Source organism: Pyxicephalus adspersus, chromosome 2 (assembly GCF_032062135.1).
Source record: "Pyxicephalus adspersus chromosome 2, UCB_Pads_2.0, whole genome shotgun sequence".
Classification (NCBI taxonomy): domain Eukaryota; kingdom Metazoa; phylum Chordata; class Amphibia; order Anura; family Pyxicephalidae; genus Pyxicephalus; species Pyxicephalus adspersus.
This window is the reverse complement of record NC_092859.1, coordinates 97,132,030-97,148,597: the sequence shown is the minus strand read 5'-3', so window position 1 is coordinate 97,148,597 and position 16,568 is coordinate 97,132,030. Positions and strand designations below refer to the sequence as shown.

Below are 16,568 nucleotides of genomic sequence, written 5' to 3'. Positions count from 1 at the left end.
CATTAACCAAAAGGGACTGTCCAAACATTTTGACATTTTGGTCACAGGTTTTATATAACTTGTTTGCTCTACATAAAACCTTTAAAATCTATGGGGAATCTTCAGATACAAGATCCAAGCCTCGAGCTGTAGTAGAACAGAAGGCAGAGAAACAGTACTTGGGGAATAGAAAAAAAATGACATTAATTTCACTGCAATCAAATATATATGTAACAACTTTGTATATGCTATATTCTTTCACTCTATATTTCTAGAACTGGGCACTCTCCTGCTGCTTATTTGACCTTATACAGTCTTCTACAGCTACAGTTACAGGTCTACCTTTCAAACATTTGGCTTGTGGCATTCTTGGCAAATTTGGCTTGGCCACATCTTTAGTTATCCCAATTCACTTTAATCTACTCCACAAGTACCTTAAGGAAAAGATTAAGGTGAGTGTGGTAATTTGTAAAAAATACTAAAACTAAAAAAGTAACTAATTTTTGTGTGGTCTAAGTCATGATGCCCGAGTGATCTATTACCAAAATGCTAACATATAGTAGACAAGTAAAATGCCTAGGCATGTAACTTATTTTTTATAGCATATCAGATGCTCCAGGGGCTGGTTTTAAGCAACATCATCTTATATTATATGCGAAAACTCTTCAAAAATTTAGCTGGAGAATATAATGTTCTGTATTTTTGACTCACAGAGTGTTATTTATCAGTATTAGCCAGCTAGAATGTACAATGACGAAGAACACCATGCTTGTCTTCATTGTTAAAGTACATTTCGAGAACACAAAGATCTCAAATGGCTTTGGATGGTTTAATAATGCATTACAGCTTTAGTGTGCTGTGGAAGTGTCTGATTTCTGGAAACCAATTTAAGAATTTATAGCATCTTCAGATATGATCACAGTGATGTCAGAAACATGGAAACACACTACATAGAACACAGGACAGGCTTTTAATTTCTTAGTAAAATTTCCTATACAAATTACCAGGTCAAATGCAATAAGTATCCTTGAAACACACTCACACTGAATTGTACCTTATTGTGTGCTGTGTTAGGGGTTTCTTTACCAATAATCTTTAATATTTTAACAGAGGGATCAGGTACAAAGAAAATCAAGTTTATCAAAACATGAAGGGTAGTTACAAATAAAAGGAATATGGGTTCAACAGGCGTCAATTGCATTAAGTCAGTTCGGGGAGTCGCCCCAGCATGTCCATTGGTAGATTTTGTAACATTCTGTGCTGTGGAGTACCCATCCATATCACGATGCATGAGTAGGAAAAATGGTAGTATGCATAAAAATACATTGGAGCTGTGTGGTAACTAAATCTTCGATAAGACAGTTCAGGGCGTAAACCTAATGTCACGGATATGGAAGGGGACTATGGAAATAGACAGACAGAAAGAGGGGGGGATGAATATGAAGAAAGAAGAGAACAGAAGATTAGTAGGGGGAGAAGAAGGTATGTGAGAGGCAGACAAAGCCTAAAGCATGGGAATTGTAAGAATACAGTCAGTGCCTCAGGTGAGAGGCTAGGATGGCTGTATGCAATCCAAGGCTCTCAGATCGCCATACATTTTACATGGGTATCAGATAGGACACTGGTAAATTTTTCATAGACCATGATGTTGTCAAGTCTGGACTCCACATCTCCTTTGGAGACCTGGGGGTTCCTCCAGGTTTTAGCAATCACCTGCTTAGCTGCCATGAACACAATGTTGATCAACCTCCGTTGGAAGCGGCAAAAGTCCAGGAGATGCAGTATGGCCTGCCAGGGGTCACTGTGTTAAGTTTTTAACAATGCTGTTGTAATCCACTGAATCCAATTTTTATCACTAGTAATGAATATTTCCTGTTACTTCTGCCACTGACAGTATTAGCAGTCAGGCAGGAAAGAGAAGGTATATTCTGAAGGGGTGGCAGTTTCATGAAGACTATTACTATTGGGCCAGCTAGAAGCCTATAGAGAAGGGTTCTTTTGGCTCAGTTTGTAGCTTTCTATTATAGTTCATGTGAAAAAAAACTTTATTAAAAACCCAAGGGTTACTATTTTTACGTCTAACCTGATGTCTGTTCATGACCCATTTCTTGCTAGCAGTATTTATATACCATGTTTGTTTATATCACTGCTCAAAATATGTGGTATTTCCACAAGAACACTGTTCACTATCCACATTTTTTTTACTAAAGCCTGCATTACTTGAAAACAGTATATTGCAGCACCCATAGAGCCAGGGGAAGCTGCTGCAATGGTACCTGGATTTGTCCAAGCATAGGCAAGTGTGCAGGTTCCAAAGAAACAGCATTTTGTGCCCTCATGGAAAGGTCAAGGCATTACTTTCATTTCAAAAATTGTGAAGAACAGAGATAATGATAAAACAAGTACTGCATTAGTTAATATATAATAGTCAGAAAAGAAGATTTTTTTTTCAAGATTGTATATAACTTTATTTATAAAATAGTGTCATAGACAACATACACGGTTTAGATATACTTTAGAAAAGTAAAAAAAAAAGATTTTTTTGTCATATAAATGCACTCTCTCCTATGGATAACAAGTGATATTGTAATAGGAGCAGTACAATGCAGATAAAGGGTTTTGTAGCTTTGCTACCTTCTTCTGTAAGTACCCCTATACCCAATAGGAAAGTGTCATTTTACAGCACATATCTAACATCTGGCTATGTTCTATGAAAACTTCTACTTCTTAGGTGCAGGAACCTCTAGCAACCAATCACCATCTTTATATTAGATTGACTTTAGCGTGCATTCTCATCAGTTGGTGAGGGTTACTGCATGTATGAATCAGAACTCTTTATTGATTGTATAATGATTGCTTTCATTTCATTTGATCAAGATGGTTGAACTATATAATTTACAGGAGTTACATGCTGGTTCTCAAACATGTCTTCTTCTCAAGTATGAAATTTGGCTTTGTATTCCATTTCCTATCACGTGTCAAACTGTAGTCCCTTCCCATACAAATCATACTCCTTATACAACAAATAAGACTTTAAAAGCGGTGGCAAAGGAAATCTCTTCATTGATGACGTACTCTTCAACGTCTTCAATCCAACAACTTTACGAATCTTAAGCCGGCACAAATGCTTCAATGGACGTGGATTTCCTACAAGCATACCAATATGAAAAGCAAATAATAAGTGCATGATGTGGATCTAAGAAATGTAACATCATGTACACAGAGAGGTACCAATATCACTTCTAGTATTTTTTTTTACCTATAATGTCTTGGATCTCTGCCCACTCTTTCTGTGCTTCAAGTGTGGCTTTAATTTTTGTGCATATTGGAACAAAATCCATGTAGTCCACTAACACTCTAATAACCTTTCCAACCAAATGCTTCATCCAGGACACAGTAATGAAGTCACAGAACTGAAACAAAGGTAAGTAGATAAAAGTACATTTCACATTGTATATTTGCTTTCTAATTACTTTTATTTTATGCTCCCATTCACTTTATTATCTCTTATATATTCTTTGTCCAAAGAGTATGTGCAATGTATTTCATACATGTTGGAGTAAACTTCCTATTTTTTTTTTTGTAATATCTTTAAAAACATTTTGGCATAAAGCATTATACAGAAGGAAAGTAAATTGCTTTAGATGACAATTAGCATTAAAGCAGATGTAAAGTCAATTTTTAGAATGGTATTTAAACGTGAAATGGTAATGTAACTTCAAAAGTAAAAAAGTAATTTTTTAAAGTTTTTAAATCTGCAGCTTTTATTAAAATAATATCTGGTGATCTTGACATGAAGGTCCTTGTTCAAACACTTTCTGGAGAGGACAACCTTTTTTCCTGTCTTCTAACTATATACTTGCAATGTCACTCTGTCATATGGGCTTGTGATGAAGACTCACATGACTGTTAGAACATGCAATATGCAAAATAGGTTCACTGTTGTCACCTTCAGTAAACCCACCCTGGGACACGGATGGCCACACAGCCACCTATGAAGTCTGGTTAGTGGCTGAAAAAGGATGCAATACTGTCCTGACCAAGAAAGTCAAAACTAAGCCACTGAGCCACCAAACCTGATTGCTCTTGTGCCTCATTCAATTTTTAGTTTAAATGGGCTTTACATTTTATTTATGGAGATGGTGAAAGGTAAGGTAATTTCTGGTTGTGGTCAGTGCAAGTTCTATTTTTTTAAACAATTATATACAATGATTTAGGCCATGATTTAGTTACACAGTGTACACATACTTACATGACTGTCTTTTATAACGCATGAGGTCCAGCCCGGAAGCTCTTCTTCTTCTGAGACTGCCCATAAATATGAACCACCATAAATGTCCCTATGCATACAGTCAAAGCACTTCTGAACCTGATATCCATTATTTAACAACAATCGTAGCATGATCTCATCACTGAGGGCGTACTGTATTGCACTAGGAAAATGAGTGTCATTCACAGTTGTGAAGTAACAGTTGACATCAGCCTGATGAGCTAAAAGCAGCCTTACTATTTCATGGTTTCCAGAGCGCACAGCCACTAACATGCAGTTTAGAGGGTCTGCATTTGGATCTGCACCAGCCTTCAACAACATCTCGGTGCACAAAACATCTTTGTTGGATACTGCAAAAAATAATGCTGTTTTTCTTTTGTCTCCATAGTTGTCAGAGATGTGTTCCGCCAAAAGTGCATTGACATCAAAATCATTTTCAATAAGTAGCTCCAAACACTGCACACTCTGACCATCTGTAGCTGAATGTATAGGACTTAGACCACTTTTTCTAATTGCATGTTGAGATGTCACAGGAATAAGATACTTTAATGCCCTAGGAAAAATTATTTGAATAGTTATTGTTTGTGGAAAAAAAAATGTGGATGAAAGACACACATAAAATGCAGATCTGCACATGCCCACACAAGCCATGTATCATATCCTATATCGTAAATGATTTTGTAACCTACACTAATAACATTGACAGATGATTTCCAGGCCATGCCAGACATTTTTTTTTATATAAAAAGATTTCTAAGTAGAAGAAGAAGATGCATCCTAAAAAATAGGTTTACTCACAGGTAATGTCCTTTATATGCTGCTTTGTGTATAGGAAGATATCCTTCTTTATCTGGAACATTTCCACTTGCTCCATATTCCAAAAGAAGAGCCACACAATCTGGGTTTCCACCTTCAGCAGCATCGGAAAGCACAGTAGACCCATCATCTGCTTCTAGGTTAATGTCACCACCTGGGAATAAGATTAGGAATAAGGAATAAGATTTCTTCTGTTGGATGTTTGACAAGGGCATAGTAAAGTAAAAAGTGAGAAAACTGCACAATATTATGTGTTTGGCAGATCTGGGCAACTCTCATTACAGCTGATCTCTGGGCTTAAACACCTGCTTAAACTAAATGATGGAAAGAACAACAAAAACCATAAACCTCATGTTTACTTAGCTAATGCTACAGCTATGTAACCTGGTCTTCTATCTTCCTCTGTTGGTTGGGTTCCTTTCCACTGGTGTCCACGTCACTGCATTCCTGATGTAGACACTTCCTCTTGGCTGCCTGTGGCATGAATGGACCAGAAGACATTGGTATGGTCCTGTGGGGTGGGGTGGGTTAGGTGGAGTGGGAGGAAGGGATGGGTAAATCTGGAATATTGCCCTCAATGCTTTAAAGCATTACACATCAGAACACACGAAATACATATTAATTAAGCAATGGATAAAAACTAGAGAATACATGATACATTCTACAGAGCTGAAAGTCTAAGGATACTTTTTGAGGGGGCAAGAAGGGGCAATAAGCCTACCAGTTTGTTTTTGGGAGGAAAAACAACTAAAGTACAGCCCAAGATTGATGAACAATGAGACATGTTCTCTAGTACTGCAAGGTGCTAACCACTTTAAGCCAACCCTTGCAAAAGATGTTTGGTTTCCTAATCTGCTTTATAAACGCTGTTATACACTATATAAACAGTTATAAACACTGTTACTTGGTTACTGTACCAAGTAACAGTGTTTATTGAAAAAGATATTTTATATAAATTGTATCAATACATACCCTTATGAATTAACTGTTCAAGTGCTTCACATTGACCAAACTCAGCTGCTACTCCCAGTGGTGTAACTCCAAAGCCATCCTTAAGACCAACATTTCCACCATTCTTTATGAGTAGGGAGATCAGATCAGTGCGTCCCTGCTTTGCTGCTTCATGCAGTGCTGACCAACGTCTTACACAGGGTTGGTTTATGGTGCAATTGTAATTTATCAGAGTAACCACCATATCATAACTCCCAATCCTAACGGCTGTGGAAATGTAAAGACAAGAGGTTACAATGTGTGCAGAGATAAAATAACAGAACAAAATACATTTCAATAAAATACATGGAAGAAAAAATAGTGCCTAATCAACTAAAGTATCAGTTCTGAGATTCAAAAAATACACTACAGTGATGTAAAACACTAAATCTTGGAGCACGTTTTGCTGCATCTAATAAACAAACTTAAACATTATTATGAATACAGTTCTTCCTAGCAGAATATTCACTGCCTGGCTAAAAAAGTCATCAAGCCTGTGAGGTCTGGGATTGTTTAGTTGGTCAGGTCTGGCTTCAGCAATGTTATGTCCCCAAAAAATTGGGTCAGCTGACTACCCTTATATGCTAAGTGACCAGATTTTTCCCTCAAGATTTTTTTTTTTCTTCCCTGATTACATGGGTATTCATTGAGTTCAAATTGGGAGAGTGGTTAAGGAAGCATACATCCAGACTATAATCCCATTGAGAATCTTTGGAATGTGCATAATAAATGTTGTGACATTGCAAAAGCTCATCAAAATGATACCAACAAATGAGTGTTGTAACCAAAGCTCATTGGTTGTCTAATGAAATTTTGGAAAGTGTGACTTTTTTGTTCAGGCAGTGAAGTATGTATATTAAAATATACTATGTATGGTAGGTATTCAATTGTCTTATTGTTGTTTGTGGACATTGTTGTAGCAAATCTTACCAATTAGAAGTGGTGACTCTCCTCTGCTGTTCTTAGTGTTCGGCCAAACTCCTTTCTCTAGAAGTGCTTTCACATTTTCAACTAGTCCAGATTTTGCAGCAAGTGTAAGTGGTGTTTCTCCATCATTAGTCTTCTGCTCCCATTGTGGTTTATACACAGCTATATGAATACAGCAATTATTTTTCTAGTAATAAGCATGGAATGCCGTGGTTGACAGATTTAGGAGATAACAGACTGACATTCATGCCATTCATAACATACAGTAGACTTCTTCCATAAAAATCTCCCTGTGAAATAACCTTGGAGAAAGCCATCTAGCAATAAAATTTGTTTCCTACTTAATATTAGCTTTTCATATTTTTCATTATTAGTTTGAAGCAAGTTACTTTTTAGCCACAAATGTGTATTTTTGGGCAATACCGTGCCCTATTTAATGTACAGCGCTGCATAATATGTTGGTGCTATATAAATCCTGTTTAATAATATTGATTAAAAAAATCCAGCGGGTGGTTCTGCCCCCAATTTTTACCTGTTTACACTGATGGCTTGAAAAGAGATTGCAGCTATACAACTGCATGTAGACATTCTTCTCTAACAAAGACAAGACATTCTTATCTAACAAACTGTGTTGCCTTTCATAATGGTTTACAAGTAGTTACCTGGCAGAGACATTTGTACAGGCATTAGGTTCAGAACACATCTGACTGCAAAGCACTACAAGTAACATCAAACACATCACAACTTCCTGCTACAGGTTAAAAGGCTCTCTTTCAATCCTGGGAGAAGCAGAACAGGATAGTATTAGATGTACAGGTGGCAAGCAGTGGCACTGCCCTGTAACTGCTGCAAAATTGTCCATGTGAGCATGTCCAATACTACCCTATAATGGGGCACAAACAGTTAAATACAGAGTTCAGAAACACCATACCCACACTGACATACATTTACTGTAATATTGTTGATAACAGTATTTCAAATTTCGAATATCCTTTAGGTGTTTTTCAAATCACTACATGAAAATACCATCATGGAATGAACCTGTTGTTTATGTCCCTAGAATAGTGTTTCTTATCTCTTCTATGCACCTTACCATCAAGAACAATTTCTGTGATTTGCTGAATCGGTTGGACTACTGCTTTATGTAGAGGAAACCATCCTTTTTCATCAGCTTCATCCAGGGCATACTTATATTTCATGTATTTTTGGAGTTCTGTGATTTCACCTAAAAACATCAGACATCATTTGAAACTTACTCTATGTTTGCATCAATGAAAAATGACAAAAACAACTCTTTGACTTACCTTGCTGTATAGCAGACACAATTTTGCGGTTTATCTCGCTTGTTGGTACAAACCCACTGTAAAAAAAGGGGTAATTATTATTAAACTTTTTTTATATAGTGCCAGCACTGTACTTTAAATAGGTGTTGTAAATGACAGCTTCAGACAGTGACACAGGAGAACCCTGCCTCGAAGAGCTTACAATCTAGGAGCTGGGGGAAGTATCACATAATAGGAATGAGTGAATATTATGTTTAATAAGTTTACTGATGATCCTTGAGTAGTTTGAATTATTTTGTAAATAAAAGTTCAGTCAACACTTTTTTTTCCATTTTTAGAAGCTGCTAAAGAGTTAAACATTCGATAATGCAAAAAGAACAAACTTTCAAAAGGATGTTATAATAAGCACCATGTGTTTCTGATGTACTATAAAGAATGCAATATAAAAAAAAGTGAGAAATGTAGGTAGGAAAAAGAACTTGGCCAGTAAGTATGACACAGACTGTGTATCTTGAGGAGATCTAGAAAATCATTAGACTATGTGGCTGATTTTTGGGGGGTGGAAAGTGCCTTTAGACGGACAGAATCTTAATAAGACATATTTACTTTACCTACATCTGAGCTATTCTGATTTAAAAATAAACAGTTGTCAAATTCTAGACATTAAAGTATTTACATATTGCTAAAGGCAGTAAAAGTTGTAAAACAAACTATTACCTCTATAGCTGCATTTACTGTGAAATAATTCCATTTCAGAGATCACAAAAAACACCTCATTCACACCTCCATTTTTTGTTAAATTATAGTTCTGAGTTCTTGGGATGGGAGCTTTCACTCTCAAAGTTGAGACATTGCATGTAATGCCTTGACCATGGTTGCCATGCAGCTGCTGGGTGGATAGTACAAGCTTTTAGTTTTAGGGAAATGATGTTGTTCGATGTCAGTAGTCAACCACTCACCTATTTTATGCGAACACAGTGGTGGCAGGCTGTCAGCCACATGAGAACTGCTCACTGACTGCTTGAGATCCATCCATCAACCAGGCTTAAATAAGTTTTAATTTCAGTGCCTTTGTTATGCACTTAGATCATGTTCTCTGCAAGCTACAAAAATGTTGTGAACAAATTCTAGTTCATGAAATTGTAGAATTATTCTTTAACTTTGTCCGTCTGCCCCATATTGGTACTGTACACGTATGAGTAAGAAGTATTTGGCATTCTGCACAGTAGAATAAGAACAGGTCAAAAAGAAGAAAGAACAATATAGGCACCATGAATCTTTGAGTTTTTATGCAATGGTTGATTCAAAAAGGTAAAATTGTATAGCAGAGTGCAGAGTTAATTATGAATTTTCAGTACAAAGTTTGAGTCAGATTAAGTTAGCCTAAACAGGGCTAAGGGCGCTCAGACTAAAAATGGTAAAAGAATTACATTTTTCACCATAACCAGAAGTACCATTCATTTCACACAGCTCCAGCAGGTGAATAGGGTAGCTAGGGAGTAAAGAGAAGGTAAGTACAGGTAGTCCCCGGGTTACATACGAGATAGGAACTGTAGATTTGTTCTTAAGTTGAATTTGTATGTAAGTTAGAACAGGTACATTATTTTAATAAATGCAATTAGGACAGATGTTCGTCTTAACATATTATTAGCAGTGTGGTGTCAGTTACTGTATAAAATCCTCACTGTGACCTAATCACAAACAAAGCAAGAAAAAGAAAACTTTATGAAGCCTAGACATTCATTAACTTCTGGAGAAAGCTGTGCTTTAAAAGTACACAGTTTGTCTTGGTCATTAAAGAGTAACAAGAAAATGCAGAAGAGATCACCCACAAACTCAGCTGTGTTTAGCAAAAGATTTCTTCTGCAAGTCATGCAAACCACCACCTCCAGCCTCTGTCCTGCACATGAGTGAGCAGGGTAGCCTTGTTCGTATATAGGAGTTGTCCGTATGTCGGATGTCCTTAACTCAGGGACTATCTGTATCAGTAACAGAAAGGATGAACTGTCAGATCAACTTCTTACTTAGCAAAATACTAATTTACTTTATTGTAAACTAAAATTAAATATTTTTATTCTTTTTCTTCCTGCACTTGATGTTATCACATAATTTCTATTATATTGACCTTTCTATCATGCCTGCACTGCAATGTTATTTACAATACTTTAAATCAATTACCACTCACCAAACATATTCCATAAAAGTGAGTTGACAAAAGGTGATGTTTTGTTTGCATAACAATACGTCTAAACCAGGATGTTCTACTCCTAATTTTATCCATGCAAAACAATTCCAGTCACTTGGCACCAGAGAATGAGCTTCTAAATCCGACACTATTCTGTGTAAACCAGATGGTCATCAGACATTATTGGTCTATGACACTGAATTCCTTCCAAGCTTGTATTTTTTTACTGAGCTCTGGAAGATTAATTGCTAGACTATGCTTGAAACATTGCCATCATCTAAAAGCTTGTTCCATTATGATAGGGTGAATGACCTATTTATTCTGTCAAGAGCATTCCAAAGTTTTTGTGATGTTTGCATTGACTAATTACAACATTTTGTTGTTTATGGATATTAAGGTTAAACAGAATATCCAAATGATTTCAAGAAACTCTCATTAGATAAATAAGAAAATGAAAGTATGGTTGTATATTTAGGATTTCCATCTTCCCTGTAATGGCACCAAAATGCATTAACACAATGTACTGACTAACATGGGTTTCAGCACTCGGCAATGCACAGTATGTATGTACTACCATGCATTGCATGGTATTTCTTCACTGAAAAAAAAAAGAAAATAATGTCTGTTATGTGGTCCATTCTAGTGTGCTTCCACAATAAAGTTTAACATTCAACATGATGCAGGTTAACACACATGCACCAACATGCTATATAGGTCTACCAAGGTGTTAATGGGTGCTTGAAGGTACAGGGGCACACTTATGATGTAGAAGCTGGAGAAGATGATCAGGTGGTGACAGTAGGGATACACAGTCATCTGACACAATGGGCCTGATTTACTAAAGCTCTCCAAGGCTGGAAAGGATACACTCTCCTCAGTAATGTTGGGGGATCCAGCAAACATGGAATGGGTTTCTTCAAAAGTCTTTTGCTATTTGTTAGCAAATGTTTTCAATCGTGGACCAGATCTATTCCAGGTTTGCTAGATAACCCAGCTTCACTGATGAAAGCGTATCCTCTTCAACCATGGAGAGCATTAATAAATCAGGCCCAATATAACCAGATGTTGGCTGCAATGGAGGAAGTATCTCTATGTATTATATTTACATGTTGTATGTTTGTATACACTTTATATCTGATGACAGTATTGTCAGCGAGTACCTTATTATTCTTACATAAATTGTAACTATAGCCATCCAAGTTTTTTTTTTAATAAGATAAGGAGGGGTTGGAATTTCTGTGTTACCTTGGAGAGGTTTACCCTAAGTTCTGCACAGGAAATGAGTGCAAATCTGTTCTCCTTGGAAACTGATAAACCACATTTTTGTAGAGCAGAGTGGAGTTAGGACTTTTGCCAGATTTATATAAATTTCTGTTTTCCCACTGGAGAGACCTGGATTACCTTCCTGCCCTTGTGAGATATTCATACCTGTCTGCCAGTGACTCTTTTTAGCAGTACGTATGGCATCATACGAACAGTCTTGATCCATCTTCCTTTCTACGAGTGCACTTTTTCTTATCTACGCCTACTCACTGAACATGATAGTGAAATTTACATGCCAAGCGTTAATCCAACTGATCGGGTTCTGTAGCTGACCTCTGGCACTTATACCCTGGCTGATCCCACTTTAAGATACACCGAAAATAGAGTTTATCCTTCACAAATTTTTTCCTAAACATGATCCTTCATTTACTTCCACAGACAATTATGATGAAATATATAGGCTTATATGAATTTGATAAACTGTACATACAATTTTAATGCTTCCCCTTTCCTATTTTTCTATCAATCAGCAATTCTAACAAGTATTACTGCATTTAGAGTGTTGATGAAATAATGCCAACTAATTATACCAATGCGCTATCAAATGTGCATGTGTTCCAAGCCAGGCCACAGATAAACCATGTCACTAAATATAAAGATAACTTCCTTGTTACCAAAGCAAAACTAATAATAAAATGCAAATATGAGTACAATTTATGCTCAGGCAGTAATAGGCTACCTTAGATGAACTTTTTGTTCTTCAATATTAATAGTTCTATGTTATTATTAAAACTTTACTCTAAATGTTAAGATCTAAAATTTGGTAAAAACTACAAACTAAATGTGAACTTTAGGCAGATAAAAGACACCTTAATATGCAGATATTAATGTAATGCAAATAATTGTTATACTAGCGTATATACTAAACATGACGATGCATGATTCTGTCATTTGGTTGACACCAATATTCCCAGGGCAAAATTACCAGGATCAGCATGCATTGGTTAACTGGACAATAACTCTATAACTAATCTGAATACCTACTGTAAATGTTATACATACACTTTTAAGAACACATGAGGCATGTATATCACAAACTATTTAAACAAGAAAACGTCTAGGTTTTAATTATAGGTTGGCAAATGCTCAATATGGTAAAAAAAAAACTATATATTTATTATTTTTTTTAAAACAATGTAATAATATATGCAAAAATTACAATATGAAACAGGTGGCACTGCAGCCTAAAGTAAAAAAAAAACTATATATTTATTATTTTTTTTAAAACAATGTAATAATATATGCAAAAATTACAATATGAAACAGGTGGCACTGCAGCCTAAAGATAGCCATGTTTATCTGCAATCTAAAAATTTATTGTGTCAATACAGCCAACCAAAAAAACAGCCATAATTTGTCCATACCTCCAACCAAATGAACAGGAACCCCTCTGACTGGTTATCCTGGTTATCAATGACCGTTGAGGTAAAAAGCTACGCATATCCCTAGCAGCCAGCATGATACTGGTGATTATTAGTATCCAGATTGCAGAAGGTAAAGGGTTAATACCCTGTACAGCAGTAATGGGTAAGGAAGGAACAACACTAGGAAAGGATCAGGTATCCTGCAGCTTACTTATACTGATAGGAGGAGAAAGCAGAGAAATGCCCTCAATAAAATATTGCTGCTCCTTCCCTGTCCAATCACTGGATGGCGTGCAAGTAAACTGCAAAAAAGAATAGTAAAGTTACCATGCTGGCTGTACTAACTTCCAGGACTGGATGGACAGAAATGCAAACCTTTTCCTAGGTAGAACAGCATCTTTTTATGCATCTTTGTATTAGTATTTTAGAATAATTACATGGATCTCCACTGATGGAACTCTCATGTAGTCCTTTGTTTAGGTACACTAACAATGCCAAAAGAGAACAGGGGCATAATTAGGACCCAGCAGGTGGGAAGAGCATAATGATGACCCCTTATAATGTGCTTTCTCCTCTTCAGTGTCCAGTCACAGGCTGGGGGTAACTGGATGACCAATCAAAGGAATCGTCTACTTTATGTACATTTGCACTGTTACATTTCTCCATCTCATTGCCTAGTTTTGTAATTTAAGTTAAATATTGCAGTTCTGCAATAAATTCTAATGATGAACAATAAAACAACTTCTCCTTAAACCATTTCCAAAAGATTTCAAGCTCTTAAGCAAAATCTTTACAACTGCTTTGGAATATACAGCCAATTCTGTGCTTGGTTTTTCAAAGTGTCATTAACTGAATATCAGTTGTTTTCAAACCAGCCTTGTCAGTAACTCTTCAGATGAAAGTAAAAACAGTGTTCTGGTACACCAAACAGTCAAGTATTGTTTTTCCATTATTTTGGCCCAAATATGCCATCAATATTCTTTCTTACCCAGCTTGTTGAGTAGGAGATGCGATTGTTTGTAAGGATTCCTGAATGCCAAACTGAATTTCATAATTATTCAACTGTTCTTCTTCAGTTTCATCCATTATAAATTGTTACAGTATCTTGAAAAGAAAAGGCCAAGTAAAATAAATCAATATGTTTATGCAACAATTGCATGGATATTTACTATGTACTAAAATGCAATCATGTACTGTATACATGGCATTCAACAACTTATGACACAAATAGATTTCCTAAGGTGTATCAATTATTATTGTTATTATTATTATAACTAAACAGGATTTATATAGCACCAACATATTATGCAGCGCTGTACATTAAATACCAACTGATGAAAAATCTAAAACTGTTAAATTGTCAACAGGATACAAAAATGAAAGGAAATATTCCACTGTCTACGGTAATAATTGGACTTCAGTTCTCTATAAGGATCCACTTACGGAGAGGGGATTTCATTGTACTACCTGTTGTGTAACTAGAACAGGAAGTGAAGGAGAATCACCCCATAGGGACACAACTGGCTAGAAAAAAAAATCACACAATTAAAAAAAGAAAAAAGAAACTCTGACTGGGGATTTCATTCCCTATTGTAGCTAAAACTTGTGGGCTATTGATACACAACTTTTGCTGTATTGATTGGAAAACAAGAAAAGTGAAGTTTTACTATTTAAAACCTTTTATTTTATGCTGGTATTTACTACTTTTAAACATTTTTCTGTGCAAAGATAAAGGTCTTGGTGGACTGCTTTAGCAAACACTTGCTGATATTGTTATTATTAATTTTATTATTATTAAATAGTATTTATTTAGCGCCAACATATTATGCAGCGCTGTACAATACATAGGCCCATTTTTATAACAATTTTCCTTTCATACTGAACTTAGCTTTTAAAGCTGCATAGTCTTGGAAGGCATTTGAGTTAGCATTATTGAAGGTGTTATAATGTAGCAGTGGCATGCTCAAAGCTTCTGGTATAGGATGCCAGGCCATACGTCTGGTGCACTTAGGTTGTTTGCTGTTGGTCTGGGAATAACACATTTTTAGTTTTTAAACTAAATTTATAATAATTCCACATTTATTCTACAATTATAAATAATTCTACACATGTAAAAGAGATATCAATGATCAGAATAGTAGGGGAGGAACAGCTGGTCAGCTTCGATGCAAATTTGAATTATTTGCTCATCTCTAAATGTAACCTATAGTAACATTTGTTTTGGCAGCTGTTGCTTTACATACCATAGCCTTGTAATGCTCTGGAAATTACATCCTATTTAGCTACCATATCAGGTTATATGGGAGTTTTGATGCGCAAAAATGCAAACCAGAAACTTACAGGGTTTGTTTACCTTAGCATCTCACTTTAATAAACGTCTTCCTTCAGTGATATACACTTCAATCAATAGCCATGCGTCAATAGTGATTGTGTAAAGCTATACCGATTTGTAATCCTATCTGTCAAAGGAAGAACAATGGCTATACATTTTAAGAATTAATATTTTAGCACTATGTAATATTCAGTACACAGCTACATCTTTAACAACAGCTGGAAAGTAATAAAGAGGACCAGCTCATGCCTGTCATGATGATACATGTATGGATAAATACAACTGGATAGGTTAGAGACTAACCAGAGAATATCAACTATATTTGATTTATTGATAACCCCAATCCCATGTGGAAGCCTAGATAATTATCTTGTAGTGCAGAAAGAATGGTTTATGGTCTACAAAGTGAATCTCACCTTTCGTAGTGCTCATCTGAACATGGTAAACAGAGGCCTTTTTCTTGTCACAAGAACAGCACCCTCCAGAACACAGTGACACACTCTCTAAAATTAAACATGAAACCCATCTGTTAAATATAGATCTGACCTTGTGAAGAAGCACACTAAGCATACACATACACTCATAGGAAAGAACTACATTGCATGATTCTCTTTCCGATACATCCTAGGAACAATGATTAAGCTCTTTTAACTAACATGAGTTTCACAGTCATATAACTCCACTTCATACAATGTAGTTAAGCTTACTACTACTGTTGCAGCATTAGTTTGTAAGAGATCTTATTTTATTTCATTCACTTACTCTGGACCAGTGAGTCACTGGTCCAGAATAAGCAGGCAGAAAGTAAAGTGTCAGGACACCCTATAGGCATTAACGTGTCGTGATTCAGTAGTACAATATGTAGTGAAGCAATGATTGAGTATAACCCTGTACCTTACAAAAAAGAACAATGATGGCTCCCATACTTTTGTCCTGAAAGGCCCCGTTTAAAAATATAAATAAATACTTAAGATATAAAGAAACACTATCATTAACCTTAAAGAAGAACTCAAATGAATACTTTTTATTAATGTTACTATTTAACTCAATGGTTAGAATAGTTAAAAATAGATGTTGGGTGGTAAATCCCTCCTCCTTG

The 16,568-nt window shown here is 35.9% G+C and overlaps 1 protein-coding gene across 2 annotated transcripts; it reads right to left on the bottom strand.

Annotated features, from left to right (window-relative positions):
- Nucleotides 1-2,420: 2,420 nt before the first annotated feature.
- On the bottom strand, nucleotides 2,421-15,974 carry ASB15 (ankyrin repeat and SOCS box containing 15). 2 transcript variants are annotated; one of them, XM_072401578.1, is made up of 10 exons: nucleotides 15,886-15,974; nucleotides 14,126-14,241; nucleotides 8,287-8,342; nucleotides 8,076-8,207; nucleotides 6,986-7,144; nucleotides 6,038-6,283; nucleotides 5,048-5,219; nucleotides 4,232-4,802; nucleotides 3,239-3,392; nucleotides 2,421-3,126 (listed from the first exon to the last, which is right to left on the bottom strand). In XM_072401578.1, exons 2-10 carry the CDS (start codon nucleotides 14,221-14,223, stop codon nucleotides 2,951-2,953), a joined length of 1,764 nt encoding a protein of 587 aa, XP_072257679.1. In that variant the 5' UTR covers nucleotides 14,224-14,241; nucleotides 15,886-15,974; the 3' UTR covers nucleotides 2,421-2,950. The 2 variants fall into 2 exon arrangements, with proteins under 2 accessions (XP_072257679.1, XP_072257680.1); XM_072401579.1 differs by lacking the exons at nucleotides 14,126-14,241; nucleotides 15,886-15,974 and adding an exon at nucleotides 9,225-9,660.
- Between the last annotated feature and the right edge of the window lie 594 nt (nucleotides 15,975-16,568).